The 16305-nt window shown below is 38.2% G+C and overlaps 1 protein-coding gene across 2 annotated transcripts in view; it reads left to right on the forward strand.

Annotated features, from left to right (window-relative positions):
* Window positions 1-16305, forward strand: part of SRGAP1 (SLIT-ROBO Rho GTPase activating protein 1) — a 269221-nt gene that overhangs the window by 240943 nt on the left and 11973 nt on the right. Inside the window, exons 16-19 of one of the 2 annotated variants that reach the window (XM_029205131.1) lie at window positions 6863-6968; window positions 9715-9939; window positions 12141-12220; window positions 14272-14313. In XM_029205131.1, coding sequence (XP_029060964.1) covers window positions 6863-6968; window positions 9715-9939; window positions 12141-12220; window positions 14272-14312 — 452 coding nt within the window. In that variant the 3' untranslated portion in view covers window position 14313. The remainder of the gene's footprint in view (window positions 1-6862; window positions 6969-9714; window positions 9940-12140; window positions 12221-14271; window positions 14314-16305) is intronic. The other variant, XM_029205130.1, reaches the window with a different exon arrangement.

The raw sequence follows: 16305 nt of genomic DNA on the forward strand, positions 1-16305 counted from the left end.
AGGCTTAGTATTGGAACTGAACAGGTAAGGTTTCCTAGGCTAAGTCTCAGTTTCTTTACTAACTTCAATATGGCAATTCAGCAGAAGGAGAGACATTATATATTTATATCTACAGTGTTGCTAGTTAACTAGGAAAGAGCACAATGGCTTAATTCACAGAATCCAAATCTATTAATGGTTAATTAGAGAGATTTACAAGCAGTTCATTTCTTACCTAGAACAGCTGGTAACTCATCTCAAGGCTAAGCTAAGATCCATCCAAATGTACGAGAACATCTGTTTTTCTTGTCCTTTCATTCGCACACATTATTACACACAACTGATTGATACCCTGACATTATTAGAATCTAACACTGAACCTAAAAATACCCTGGAACTGTTAAATTCCCCTTGATTACTGCTTGTTGGGCTATGGAGCTCAGAAATATTTGTGTACCTGCTCTTACATAAGCCATTTCTAAATATGGCCATCAAGGAATTTCCTTCCCTGTCTTTATACTTAAGGATAAATTTGCATCTTGTGTTATCTTACTTGTTTTCTGACAAACACTTTTACAGATAGTGCCACAGAAGAACTGATATTTTCAGAGGAATGGCCATTTGAACTCTTTGTCGTTTTCTGAATCCACTTGTGTTTGGTGGTGAATTTTCCACGCACGTTTACATAGACGTGTCAAACCCCCATGCTGTGAAGTTGGCATCCTGACATGGGAACCTTGCAATGCTAGGGAAAGAACATAAATTAGCCTAGGGAGCTTTGAGCATGCGACCGAAATTGGATGAATGCCACTTTTACCTAATTACATGAGATGCTGAAACGTGGAAACAAAGGCCATCATAAAAGAAATCCAGATGAAATACTGATTTTCCTCACTGATGACTTTTCTAAGGAGAAGAAAAGACCCATCTTTTCATGCAGCATAAAATTGTGAAAAACCATGTATTGCCACACTCAGAGCCAGGGGGGAATGCACGTTAATCAGAGTATCTGTAGCAACCGTAAATTTTGACCCGCTAACTGGACTCAGGAAAGTTAATGAGTCATTTACACAAGAGTGCGATTCCTGTAGGATGCATGCTGCAAGCCTGTTAAGCAGCCAGCCAGGTAACATCTGAGTCCTGCTCACAGCCGTCGTGGTCTGGCCTTTGGGAGACATTGATTTGCTCCTACTTCGGGAATGCCAGCAATTCTGTTTTGCTTTCGTTTATGAATGCCTGCCTCACATGATTTTATTTAGTCTTCTTGGTGTCACTTTCTTATATTCCTATTGCTTTTCTCTCCTGAAATCTTCCTTTGCATCTCACAGAGCACCCCCTGCCATTCTTTTTTTTATTGCAGTAAAAGAGACATAATGTAAAATTTACCATTTTAATCATTGTTAAATGTACAGTTCAGTGGCATTAAATACATTCACATTGTTTTGCAACTGTTACCACCATCCATCTCCAGAATTTTTCTTATCATGCTGTACTGAGACTCTACCCATTAAACTCCTCCCTCCCTCTAGCTTCTGACAACCACCATTCTACTTTCTGTCTCTAGGAATTTGACTACTCTAGGGACCTCATATAAGTGGAATTATACAGTATTTATGTATGGCTTTTTGTGTCTGACTTCACTTAGCATAGCATCTTCAAGGTTTATCCTTGTTGTAGCATATATTAGAATTTCCTTCCTTTATAAGGCTGAACAATATTTCATTGTGTGTACATACCACATTTTGTTTATCCACTCATCCATCAATGGACATTTGGGTTATTTCCACCTCTTGATTGTTATGAATAATGCTACTATGAAATTGGTATGTAAATATCTGTTCCCCAATTCTTTTTAAGTAAAAAAAAAAACAAAAAAAAAACTGCCTTTAAGGAGCAGGGGAACTGAGTTTAGAACTCAGAAATAGAAACAATAGGACCTTGAATTAAGATGAAGCCTCTTGGAAGTAATGCCTGTATTCTCTTCTAGCCTAAAAATGACAGGCCCCCTATGGAATTTGACAAATATTAAAGATGAATACTACATTGAGTGGTTCCTTTTGCATTCTTTCCTTTCCTTTTGTGCTTTAACTCTAGGACCCCAAAACTAGCTTTAAGATGCTAAAACCCTCTCCCTGATAGTTGACTTTAACCTTAAACTGAGGGTTAGTTGGAGAATCAGTAGACAACTCTTGAAACACTCCAGATCTTCTGTAAACAATAGTAAAACTTTTTTGCTACTTTGTTCTTAATCATAACCCCTATATGACTTTATATGTGGTTGGAAGAGAGTAAAGGGTATTGTCAATCAGGGGGCCCATTAATGGGACAGTTCTTTTTTACAAATTTAATATTTACAGATATATATTAAACATTGTAATTGTTTGGCTTGAGGTATGATATAAAATTATTCAAATTTTTTTAATGACCAAAGGACTAGATGATAATCTCAATGTTTACTTTTAATAATGGGTCATAATCTGTATAATTTCACCTTTGAGAGTTTTCTTTTGTTTTTTGAGATAGTCTTTCTATATACAAGCATGCTAAATCATCTTTTTATCTTTAACTTAAAGCAGCAACAACAGTCATACTTTAAAAAGTCAGTTATCTTAGATAATAAACTTTTAACCAGTTAATTTCAGATATGAAACAATAATCCAATTATGCCTAAACCTATATAGCATTTATAGATGCAAAATTCACTCCACCAAACTCTCAATGCCTTGCAAATCATCTGTGGGTATTTCATCTTCCCTCTCCGTACAATGTGGGTTCTTCAGGTGTCCCATGAAGTTGTCATGAAAGATAAACCAATTTCCCTGGGACATGTTTTGGTCCTACTGACACTCTTGAGACTGAATTAGGTGGAAATGTTGATAACTTGATTACTGAGTTTTTGTGACCTTAGTAAACTTATGCACCTGTTTAACAACTTCTTTTAAAGTCTCATTCCCCTTTTTCAGAAAAAAGTCAAGACCATTGTCTGGAAAGTATATTAAACAAAGTGCTTATACTTGATAGATGTGACACTGACCTTGTCCGTAGTATTGTAATTTTGTCCATTTTGAAATACTTTACAAATAAAACAGAATATAAATGTTTTACTTCAATATTACTGAAATTACACTATTATTAGTTATAGGTTTATGTTGAAAACTTGTGTTACAAAAATGTTCATTGGATGATAATGTTTGACTTACATTCTTTTTTCTCTTTATTTTTTATCGAAGTATAGTTGATTTACAATATTGCATTAGTTTCAGGTGTACAGCAAAGTGATTCGGTTATTTCTTTTTCAGATTCTTTTCCATTATGGTTTATTACAAGATATTGAATATAGTTCCCTATGCTCTACAGTAGGTCCTTGTGTTTGACTTACATTGTTTTTTTTATGCTTTTTTTTTAACATCTTTATTGGAGTATAATATCTTTACAATGCTGCGTTAGTTTCTGCTGTATAACAAAGTGAATCAGCTATACATATACATATATCCCCATATCCCCTCCCTCTTGCATCTCTCTCCCACCCTCCCTATCCCACCCCTCTAGGTGGTCACAAAGCACCGAGCTGATCTCCCTGTGCTATGCGGCTGCTTCCCACTAGCTATCTATTTTACATTTGGTAGTGTATATGTGTCCATGCCACTCTCTCACTTCGTCCCAGCTTACCCTTCCCCATCCCTGTGTCCTCAAGTCCATTCTCTATGTCTGCGTCTTTATTCCTGTTCTGCCCCTAGGTTCTTCAGAACCATTTTTTTTTAATTCCATATATATGTGTTAGCATACGGTATTTGCTTTCCTCTTTCTGACTTACTTCACTCTGTATGACAGACTCTAGGTCCATCCACCTCATTACAAATAACTCAATTTCATTTCTTTTTATGGTTGAGTAATATTCCATTGTATATATGCGCCACATCTTCTTTATCCATTCACCTGTCGATGAACACTTAGGTTGCTTCCGTGTCCTGGCTATTGTAAATAGAGCTGCAGTGAACATTGTGGAACATGACTCTTTTTGAATTACGGTTTTCTCAGGGTATATGCCCAGTAGTGGGATTGCTGGGTCATATGGTAGTTCTATTTTTAGTTTTTTAAGGAACCTCCATACTGTTCTCCATAGAACATATCAATTGACATTCCTACCAACAGTGCAAGAGGGTTCCCTTTTCTCCACATGCTCTCCAGCATTTATTGTTTGTAGATTTTTTGATGATGGCCATTCTGACTGGTGTGAGGTGATGCCTCATTGTAGTTTTGATTTGCATTTCTCTAATGATTAGTGATGTTGAGCATCCTTTCATGTGTTTGTTGGCAATCTGTACATCTTCTTTGGAGAAATGTCTGTCTAGGTCTTCTGCCCATTTTTGGATTGGGTTTTTTTGATATTGAGCTGCATGAGCTGCTTGTATCTTTTGGAGATTAATCCTTTGTCAGTTGCTTCGTTTGCAAATATTTTCTCCCATTCTGAGGGTTGTCTTTTCATCTTGTTTATGGTTTCCTTTGCTGTGCAGAAGCTTTTTTAAGTTTCATTAGGTCCTTGTTTTTATTTCCATTCCTCTAGGAGGTGAGTCAGAAAGGATCTTACTGTGATTTATGTCATAGAGTGTTGACTTACATTCTTTCTGACAGTTTCTGAAATCCATTTTCTCAAAGGTGTTAGCTACAGTTCCAGCTACAGCATACTCAAAGTTGGGAATGAAAGTGATTTTTCCTAGGAATCCTGATAAACTATTTGTTGTTTTGCAAACTCCTCAGTGGTTAAGTGAGAATATTCCTAATATTTTTTCGCCATCTTTTCACCCGTGGAAAATAAATGAAAAAAATAAAATACCTTATTAACGTGGTGGTTTGATAATAAGTGGAAAGCAGCTGGAGTCAGCTCTCAAGATTCCAGGGAAATGAGGCTTGGCATGAGTAATTCAGGCAGTGGTTCTCAACCTTGGCCGCATAAAAGAATCTCAGGCATCAGCCTTTTAATAAAATCTTCCTAAGTGATTCCAAGTCAAGGTTAAGAACTGCTGGTTTAAGAGGAATTAGAAAGGGAAACTTGAGTTAGGAGAGTATTATGATGGTCCAAGTTAGAAATAATAAAGACTTCAGTTAGGAAGTTAGCAGTGAGATATTCAGTGGTAAAAACAACAGGACTTATGTCCCAGACAAGGGAGAAAAATGAAGCAAAGATACCATCTTCACAGACGTGATGGTCCTAACCTTGAGACTGGATGAGGTTGCCATGGAAGAGAACCAAGTAGAGATCCTTAAAGGATAACCACATTCATGGACGGGAGAGGGTCCAAAAACCTGAGAAGTGGGAGGAGAATCAATTGGCTGTAGTGGTAGAAGCTGAAGCCTGAGATTTTCAAGTAGGATATATGATTATCTCAAGAGCAATTAAGAACAGTGTAGTAACATTAAATCATAGTAAGCTTCAAAATGTTTTTGAAATAGTCTCTGAAATATTTTTCTCAAATGTATGTTTATTGGATATCTTCGAAGTTATACTTTATAGGGACTTCCCTGGTGGCACAGTGGTTGAGAATCCACCTGCCAGTGCAGGGGACACGGGTTCGATCCCTGGTCCAGGAAGATCCCACATGCCACGGAGCAACTAAGCCCGTGTGCCACAACTACTGAGCCTGTGCTCTAGACCCCGGGAGCCACAACTACTGAAGCCTGTGCGCCTACAGCCCATGCTGCACAGCAAGAGGAGCCACTGCAATGAGAAGTCTGTGCACCGCAACGAGGAGTAGCCCCTGCTCGCTGCAACTAGAGAGAGCCTGCACAGCAGCTAAGACACAACACAGCCAAAAATAAATAATTTTTTTAAAAAGTTATACTTTATAAAGGTACTTTGAAATCCAGAAAGATAGCCAGACTTATGAAATAGAAAACAGTTTCTAATTCTAGTTCCACCTTTCTAGCCAGCTGACCTTGGGTAAGCCACTTGCCCAGTGCTCATTTTGCTAGCCCATTGAATGGCGATGCTAAGTGCTTGCCCTGCCTACTCCACTGTATTGTTTTTTGCATTAAATTAGATAACAAATGTGAAAATGCGTTGTAAAATGTAGACCAGTATACAGAAAATGGATTATTAGCATTAACCTTTTTGCTGTTATTCACAACACTTTAGTATTGAGAAGCTTTGGACAATTTATATTCCTAATAAAGAGGTAAAATAATACTAGGAAGTCCAAGGTCACCTTCTGTTCAGGGAGCTCACCATCCCACAGGGAAAACAGGATAAGGAAATACATAACTATAAACACCAGGGCAAAAGTTCTGTGAGAGCAGGAATCATATCACTAAGGTATTTCCAATGCCTAACTTAGTGCTTGAAACCTAATAGCCTCTCCTAAAATATTTATTTTTAAAATTTGATGAAATAATACAAGGTAAAAGGTCATATAAATAAAATACTCGGATAGTTTTGAGGAAGAGGAGATTCAAAACCTGGCACATTGCGTGAATAATAGTAAAAGACAAATATATGCTGAATTAATGAATCATGGAGAGGGAGAAGTGTCATGTCCCAAAAAAGTCACCTGAGTTAATATGCAGCAAAAAGGAGTTTAAACCATATCAGATGCAAAATGTAGAAACAGCAGCAGGTGAAAAATGATTTTTAAATTCAGAAGACTCTAAGTTGCTAAAGGCCAAGACCATGGAAATCAGAAAACAGTGATGGGTCAGAGGAGACACCCTCGGAAATGGTGGTACACCCAAGCTGATCACTTATTTGCTTTATTGGTTACGACTGCATCTCACCCAAAGGCAGAGTATTGCTTATGTTCAGATATGTACCTGAAATTTGGGTGCTAGAGTGTTCTGCTTTAAATGTGGCCAGTGAAAGCGTCCTGATCATGTGCTCTTCTGTCTATAGGAATAGATAATCTCTATGAGAGGGCACTTCACATCCGCAAACTCCTCCTGACCTTGCCCAGGTCGGTCCTTATAGTGATGAGGTACCTCTTTGCCTTCCTCAATCAGTAAGTACCATAATTCTCTGCCAAAATGCTCATCTTAATTCCGTTTGCACCCCTCTGAGTTCTTTGTTCTTGGATTCTGTAACATGTACGTTGGGTTCCATTTATCAGCAGAGTTGAACAGGAAATGATTGAATAGAGACTGAAGGTGCATTTTTCCTCAGCAGATCAAAGTCATTGTGTGACCTACCTTAAATAAGCCTTGTCACCAGATGCAGAAACTGTGGCCATAATTGCAAAAATATACAAGTATTACTAAAAAGAGCACTTTTCAGTGAATTACGTGTTTTTCCAACTTCCATCCAAAGCCAGTGTCATAAATGTTTTGTTAAAATGATGTAAACCACCTGCTCACTGCAGAAAATTTCTGTGATTTTTAAAGTTGTAGTCAGGGAAGGAGGGAAAATGTAGGTGAGATTTATACACAAATCCAAAAAAGAATTTTCTGCAAATTCAGTATAATGAGACCTTGTCAAAAAGATGATATTTCTAAAACATTCTCTAAAACAATGTAACAGAAATCTTAAAAATCACTGCATTATTTTCAAGGAAACTTTACTCTTTTAATTTAGGCAACTTGATTTTCAGTTGTGTCACTTGTAGATACATGGGCTCCATTATAAGAACATCTTCCCCAGGTCCTATCTAAGAGCCCCCTTGCACTTCAGTGTTTCAGTTAAATAACTGGAAATTTAAAATCCAGGCAGAGTAAGCTTGGGGAAATGCTTTCTCACTCCAGCATGAATTCTCCCTTCTTAGGATATTTTCTCTTCTCTATTTCACTGGAAGTTTTAAGTTCTTAAAAGCCATGGGGATTTATTACAACCGTGCTAACTCTTCCTGAAGTCATACGCATTCAGGCTGACCCCCTGCAAGCCAAGTATCCTAAAATAGGGAAATGCTGGCAAGGAACCATACAGAATGGAGCTAAAGCATTCACAAATGACATTTGTACAGAAGTCACCCCTGGAAATTAGCAGTATCTAGAGGGATGGGTATAATCTATTTTAGGTTAAATACATCCTGTAAATTTTTACCTTTAAATAAGCCAAGTCACCCAGGCAATTGTAAAAATCTGAAGATTGCATGTGCCTCTCCTTCCCCAACATGGAGCACCTTGCATCCCTGCTGGTCCTCTCCATGCTGTCCCTACCAAATTTTCCTGATACACCTGAGCAAAACCAACTGTGAACGAATAAACCACAATGGATTAGGAAAGCAGACTGACCATGAACCAAGAAAGTTCTCAAAACCTGAATTTAATTCACCGTGTATCTCAACAGAATGGCCACCGTGCCATTCGTCAGACGATTGGCATTGCTTCCAGCATTTCTGCCCAAAGATGCCCCTTGGTCCCCTGCATCTGCCTTCATGCAGAGGCAAGGCCCAGCCTCTAGGATAGGATGCTTGGGACAGGAATTTTGGGAAAAGAAACTATTCTCTTTCAATTGTAAAATCAAAACATGTATGTAACATTTTTATGTCAAGTTTTTGCTCTTCAAGCCAGCACAAAATTAAAGACCCAGAAAGACTGTGACTCTCCCCATTGAGCTTAAGTGGATCTTTTGAAAATTAGACCATTCTTATTCTGAATCCCACTTTTCCTTCCTGCATTCATTTTCAAGATGATCTGTAACATGATCATTGGCTGATATTTGTGAACTGTTTTTAAGATTTTATGTTTGAGAAATGGCAGAAGAGAAAGACATATGTTACCTGTGGAAATCATGCTTTTGTATTTTCCACTTTCTAGGCTATCTTATTTCCAAAACAGGGTAAAGTATCATGTCACATGGTATCTCAGTTTCTTTGTGTCTGTCAACATCTCACAAATATAGAGTCTCTTTTTTTCTCCTTCCATTTGTCATCTGTTCACCTGGATCTTACATTTCCTTTCAATGTTGACATTCTATATACTGAAAGATAGATTCTCTGAATTCTCCCTGGAGCAGCATCTTGCCCATGTGTTACGAGGCATAGCAGTAAAGAGCTGGCTTATTTTCAGTCACCTGTGGAAAATATCTCACAAATAGCCATTGGATTGAATTTAGAAATTAGTACTAGGCAACTGGAAATCTCAGAGTTTGTAGTTTACCAGCTTTAAGTGGAATGCAAGAATTGAGGATTCTTTTCCCCTTCTCTTGCACTTGTGTGTTTTATGACACTGGTTGTCACCTTGTGTTGGTAGTCTTACCCAAAAGCAAATTACAAAGCCTGGAGTTGCTTGCTTTCTCTCAGCGGGTACAAAGAAAAGGTGATTTGTTTTCCTCCAGACTCTCCTCAAGATTTATGGGAAAAAACTGAAATCTGAGATGTTTTTGGTTCGTTGGAGAACAATTTTAAAGATCTCCATAAAGCTTTATAGAGATCACTGCTGCCCCTCCCAGATTTACTTGAGCAGCATTTCCAGCCTGACCATAATGTTTACAAATGAAACTCATTTACTTGATCCTTGTCTCCATTGTAGTAGAGATTATCTTAAACTCCCTTGTGGCTTTAAAAAATACCACTTAAGCAAACAGGATTTATGTTCCCCTTTCAGCTTCTACCAAGTTGAAAGGTTGTAAGTCGCTTTACTTTCTTTGGAGTTTGCTGAGCCACCTTAAAGCAGGATGGAATATCATTTTATTCTAATAATAAAAACCAAATAAAATCTTTTAGATCGGTATTTTTAGAATAGGAAGTATCTTAATTAAACATTGACTTTCTTTTTTTCTCATGTTAACTCCTTTCTTGCCTCTTTTCGTAGTCTTTCACAGTACAGTGATGAGAACATGATGGACCCTTATAACCTGGCCATTTGCTTTGGACCCACGTTGATGCCTGTCCCAGAAATACAGGATCAAGTGTCCTGCCAGGCTCACGTGAATGAGATTGTCAAAACCATCATCATCCACCATGAGACTATTTTCCCAGATGCTAAAGAGCTGGATGGCCCTGTTTATGAGAAATGTATGGCTGGAGATGACTATTGGTAAGTCCAAGAATTTTAGTCCTTCTCCCCCTGGAAGAATTATGGAAGTACAGATATCAACTTAATTAAGAAAAAGAACACTGACTATAGGCTGCCAGTGCTTCCAATTTAAAAACAAAAGAAGCAGCAGCAAGAACACTTGAGATACATTAGAATACTAAAATCCATGACAACACTGGCTTCTTATTATGGAATTTCATATTCATCCCTCTCTTTTCCCCAAGCATGACATCTTTATAGATATATCCATCCTATCATGACTTTTGTAGAGAATGATTTTGATATATAGAGCTGTGTTAATTTTTACTATTATATCAAGAAAAGATAACTGATTGAATTGACAGATTTCATTTTTATTCCTAAATAGTTTTGATTCTATATAAAGTATTTCAAAATTCTCATTTAAAAGGAGCGCCACAACCAAATGTGTTTTCATTCTTCCTTATTTTCATTCTTACCAATAAACGTTATCCTAACCAGTTATGGTCACTTTGAGCAAATTTATTATTGTTGGGATAAAAATGTTTTAACATGGCATTATAGTCACCTCCCAATGAAGTATAAAAATGAGGGGTATAGTCCATTGAACAATCCCAAAGGTAAGGAACCCTAAAATGTTTACGTTCACTGTTTGATATATGAGTGCTAGCTTCTAAGAAATCATATACAATCAAAGTGGTTTTGACTCCTTGAGCCCCTACCCCGTGCCAGCTTCTCAATGCATATGATCTCTTTTATTCCTCACAACCACTCCACCAAGTAAGTTAAGAGAGGCCGAGGAGCCTGTCCAATGGCTAGTGCTTACTGGACGCAGCCCAAGTCTTGTCTGATTCCAAAGTCCACACGAGTCTTCCCACTGAGCAGCTGCCTCCCCGCCTACCTCGGAAACTGCTTTGTGCAGCTCAGACTAAGGAGAAGCTGGAAATAAATTTGTCTAAGTCCTTCATTCTGGACCCTCCTCGGGACACTTGGTTTCCCACTGCCTTCCTGGAGATGAAGTAGAAGTAGAATAAGTAACTGAAAGATCTAAATAACTCAGAGTACACTTATTTTTTACTTAAACCACAGTATATTCTTAAACCACAGATGATCCTATGCCTTAAGAAAATTGAGAGTTGACTATTTCCACAAGTACTGCTAAATTAACAATAAAGCATGATAGATTCTAGTTTTATAGTATATCTAGCAATTTTATGTGAAATTCAATTTTAAAATATTTACTTGAGCACTTACTACATGCACATACTGACTAAGCTTGGCTCTGGGAAGATAAATGAATAAAACTCAGCCCTGGTGAGATTCAGAATTTTATTTTCCTAGTTGTATTTGTTTCAAGGCCAGTGTCAGTCATATTTAGTATTTCAAAATATTCAGAGCTATGTCAGTAAGTTCTGTTGTCTTGTTCATTTTATCACAGAGCAAGTATGTGGATGTCTGGTCGATATTATTTGATGCGTTGTATTCTAGAACTTTTGTGGTTGCTCCATTTTTACAAACAGGGTAAAAGCCCCATAATAAAGAGTCTTGCAGCCAGTAACATGTGCTTGATTATGTCCTTCTCCCATACATAGTGTTTTTTATGGGTATCGCTCATTTTAAACAGAAAGTCAGTAATATAGTAGTCATCCCTGTTCCCCAATGCCAGCAATATAAATGGGCTTTTACAGTAATGTCAGGTTTGTATTTGTAACCCTTGCATTCCATTTATCAGCATACGTTTGAGAAGAGATAGTGGTAATGTTAAAGGATAAAATTTGACTCTCAGATACAAAAATGAACATGTGTCTAGAAAAGATAAAAAAGATACTACAATCAATTCAAAGCAGAAACCGAAGAGCCATCCATTTCTTTGCAGTAGGGAATATTGAATTTGCAAAAACTGGTGTATCCATGGGGCAATAATCATATTCCACTAGAATTCAACAAATTTTCATTTTTATGGATAAGAATTATTTGTAATACTATCAATTTCCTACAAGTTAATTTTGTCTTTACAGATTTGTAATGTGTCAAAGATGAAGGTACATACACTCCCATAGGATTAGAGAATCGTAGAGGCTCCAGCATTCCACTGAAAGGCTGTCCAGTAACTCCTTTGCCATTCCAAAGTCTTATTTTTTTTTTTTTTTACAGTAGCAATTGTTCATCTTTGAAATGCTTTCCACTTTGGCTTCATATGAATTTCTATTTCCGCTCCTCAGCGACAGCCCATACAGTGAGCACGGTACATTGGAGGAAGTGGATCAGGACGCTGGTACAGAGCCCCACACCAGTGAAGACGGTATGCATTTGTGCCCATGCTACTATAAAATTAGTCTTTATATCCATTTTTTAAGAATTGCTTATAATAAGAATTCAGTAGATACAAAAGAATACTTACTAAATATGTGTAAAGTGCGAAGAATAACATTACAATGAACACTTGTGGAACCACCACCAAGTTTAAGAAAAAGGTATCATTACCTTTGCGCTTTCCTGAACCCATTGCCTTCTTTACCCCTCCAGGGTAACCACTATATGTTTGTACTTTTAAGTGATTTATTGTTTCATTTTCTATTTTCTTGAACGTTTCATAAATGGAATCATATGTGTATACTTTTCATGATTTTCTCTACTCAGTATTATATTTCTGAAATTAATCCATTGTTGCATGCAGTTATAATCATTTATTTACCTATATTCCATTGTATTTATTTTATTATTGATGAATATGTGAGTTGTTTTCTATTTTTTTGCCATCAAAAACAGTGCACCTATGAATATTTCAAACATGTATCCTACTGCAAATGTAGAGTTTCTCTAGGATATACACACATAGAAGTAGCATGTCTTCAACTTTACTACATACTGCCGAACTATTTTTGAAAATGGTTGTAAGGATATCCACTCCCACCAGCAGTGTCGCAGCCTTTCAGTTGTACATAGTCATCAACACTTGATTTTTTTTCCTTGATTTTTTTTTGCTGTGTCGGGTCCTAGTTGTGGCACACGGGATCTTCGTTGAGGCACGTGGGATCTTCCATTGCGGTGTGTGGTCTCTTCGTTGCAGCACTGGGGCTTCTCTCTAGTTGTAGCGTGCAGGTTTTCTCTCTCTAGTTGTGGCGCACAGGCTCCAGAACGCGTGGGCTCTGTAGTTTGCGGCACACGGGCTGTCTCATTGAGGCACGTGAGCTCAGTAGTTGTAGCCCATGGGCTTAGTTGCCCCGCAGCATGTGGGATCTTAGTTCTCTGACCAGGGATCAAACCTGTGTCCCCTGCATTGGAGGGTGGACTCTACCACTGGACCACCAGGGAAGTACCAACACTTGACTTTATAAAATATTGTAACCTTTGCCAATATTGTCAGTGTGTAATGGCATTTCATTGTGATTTTAATTTACATTTCTCTGATTACTGATGAAGATGTTGTTTTAAAATATAGTGTATTAATAGAAAATTTGAGGTATGGTAAGGCCAGCAGATTGGGAGATGATCGCCATTGAAAAGATAATTTGATACAGTTCCTAAGAGGAGGGGACACATCACACCTCTGGGGGCCAAGGAAATCACCAGGGTCAGTCAGGAGGCAGAGGGAGAGGAACAACTGGGTAAGAGCTTTTATTGTGGTTTCCACAGAAAGGAACATGAGAGGAAGGGTAAGCAGGGTTAGGATTGCCTAGTTTGAATAATTTCAGTGGGCTCTGGGGCTGTCTCTGGTTGTCTGGTACCTGGCTCTGAAGTGATTGGGGCAGAGAGATAGTGGCCCAAAGTGTGAGAGCCCCAGAGAGGAGGTGGTTGGGATATAGGCTCTGGATTGGTTGGTTTGTATTTGAAAAGCACATTCCAGGTGAGTTGTTTACTGTCCCTAGGAATTGGCTAACCCTGGGAGGGACAGTCCCTCCAAGGGCAGCAAGGCCTCAGAGGTCACACTACAGAAAATGAAACACATGGTTAATGCAGATATACTAATTTTTGTATGTTTAGATTTCTTCTTTTGCCCATTTAGGGCCCACTTGCGCACTATCATTTTCTCTGGGCTTTTTTTGCTTAGTTTAGTTTAGTTTGGCTTTGGTGTTTTCTTATTTATAAGAGCTCTTTGTGAGTCTGGATCAGGTCTTTTATTGGATATATGATTTGCAAATATCTTCTGCTCTGTAGCTTGTCTCTCATGTGCTTATTGTATCTTTTGCCAAACAGAGAATCTTAATTTTAAAGGCGCTGAATTTACCAATCTTTTCCTTCATGGTTGTTTCACTTTGCATCTCCTTTAAGAAATCCTGTGCCCTGAGGTTAATGAAGAAGTTCTTCCATATTCTCTGCTAAATCCTTTCAGGTTTTGTTTTTCACACACAGGTCTTAATTCTACCAGGAATTCATCTGGAGGTATGGTGTGAGGTAGGGATTTGTTCCTTTTTTTCTCCATATGGATGCACAGTTGTCCCCACTGCCCCAGCCTTAATTGTCCTTTCTCTACTGCTCCACACCTTTATCATAAATCAAGTGTCATCTCTGCATGAATCCGTTTCTGGGCTCTGTTCTTTTCCATGGGTCCACTTGTCTATCCCTACACCCCTGTCTTAATTTTGATACCTTTTAATAAATCTTAACATTTGGCAAATCAAGACCTCTGAATTTGTTCCTCTTAACAATTCTTGGCCTTTTTCACTTAAATTTTAAACTCATTTTTTCAAGTTCTTGAAACAAACAAGGAAAAAAAGCCTAAAAACCTGCTGAGGTTTGGACTGCAATTGCACTGATCCTACATATATTAATATGAAAAAATTGATATTTTTATAATATTCACTCTTCTAATCCACAAACACCTTTCTAGTTACTTAATGTCTCCCAATAAACTTTTATACTTTTCTCTGTAGTGATCATTTTTTTCTCTAACTTCTTAACTTTAATATTTAACATTACTTTTTGACACTTTTTTAATGTGAACATATAAAGCTGTCGGTTTTTTCTTAGTACCGCTTTAGCTGTATGCATAAGCCTTTTATTCTCTCTTTAGCTGTGACTAATCTGCTTTAAACCCATTCACTGTGTTTTTATTTTTTTGTTTGTTTGTTTGTTTTTTTTGTTTTTGTTTTTGCATTATGCGGGCCTCTCCCTGCTGTGGCCTCTCCCAGTTGTGGAGCACAGGCTCCGGACGCGCGCAGGCTCAGCGGCCATGGCTCACGGGCCCAGCCGCTCCGCGGCATGTGGGATCTTCCCGGACCGGGACACGAACCCGTGTACCCTGCATCGGCAGGTGGACTCTCAACCACTGCGCCACCAGGGAAGCCCCTGTGTTTTTATTTTTAATTTTTTTTCTACAAGTTCTGTTCAGTTTACTTTCATATCTGCTTGGTCATTTGCTCTTATAATATTAATCCTTTCCATTGTTTTAGATTTTGTGTCTAATCATGCTAATAGCTGAAGTCTTCCTGGATTTGTTTTTGTCGGCTTTTGCTCATTGAATCTTATTTCCAGTGTGTTTTATAAATTTTTTACATATTCCTTAGAACTTCATGGAATTCCGTTATGTTGAGTTGAAGGTATGTCCCCTCCAGAGAGGGTGTTCATATACTTCTGCCTGGTGCATAACCAGCTTGGGACCACATTAGATTTTTAGTCTGAGATTTTTTCAGGCCACCCAGGTAGTGTGAACTTAAACTGCAAACCTGCCAGAGGACTGAAATGTGGTTGGGATTCTCTAAGGTGATTTGTTTCCCAAGGCTTGAGATAGATTATTTCCTTAAGTCCAAAGTTGGAGTGGTTACATCTATGGAGAAGTATGGAGAGTGAGAAGGGAGGAAGATTTCAGAACTAGAAGTCCACTGTGACACAGAGAGTTTAATCCTTTGGTGGGGCTTAGATTCTCCACACTGGGCAGCCCCTGGACCTAGTCTTTTGTGCAGAATAAAGTTTAAGTTAACCAGGCAGGGAAAATTCCCTCCAGGCAAACTCTGACTTAACATATTCTAGTGTTCTGTTTACCTTGGTGGGTTCCCACATTCATCAGGTTTTTGGTCTTTAGTATTCCTCACAGTCATAATTAATGTGATTACAAAGTTTTTTTTTTAATCCAGCATTTTTAGTTGATTTCAGCAGGAGGGTTATCAGGGTGTCTAGGTCCACCCTCTGCTTTAAAAAAAAAAAAAGGTTTATTTGTGTGTTTTTTTAATATATATATTAATTTATTTTTTATTTATTTTTGGCTGTGTTGGGTCTTCGTTGCTGCACACGGGCTTTCTGTAGTTGTGGAGAGCGGGGGCTACTCTTTGTTGCAGTGCACGGGCTTCTCATTGCAGTGGCTGCTCTTGCTGCGGAGCACGGGCTCTAGGCATGCGGGCTTCAGTAGTTGCAGCACGCAGGCTCAGTAGTTGTGGCTCATGGGCTCTA

The sequence above is a fragment of the Monodon monoceros genome, unplaced genomic scaffold (genome assembly GCF_005190385.1).
Source record: "Monodon monoceros isolate NGI ecotype Baffin Bay Population unplaced genomic scaffold, NGI_Narwhal_1 Super_Scaffold_6, whole genome shotgun sequence".
Taxonomy (NCBI): domain Eukaryota; kingdom Metazoa; phylum Chordata; class Mammalia; order Artiodactyla; family Monodontidae; genus Monodon; species Monodon monoceros.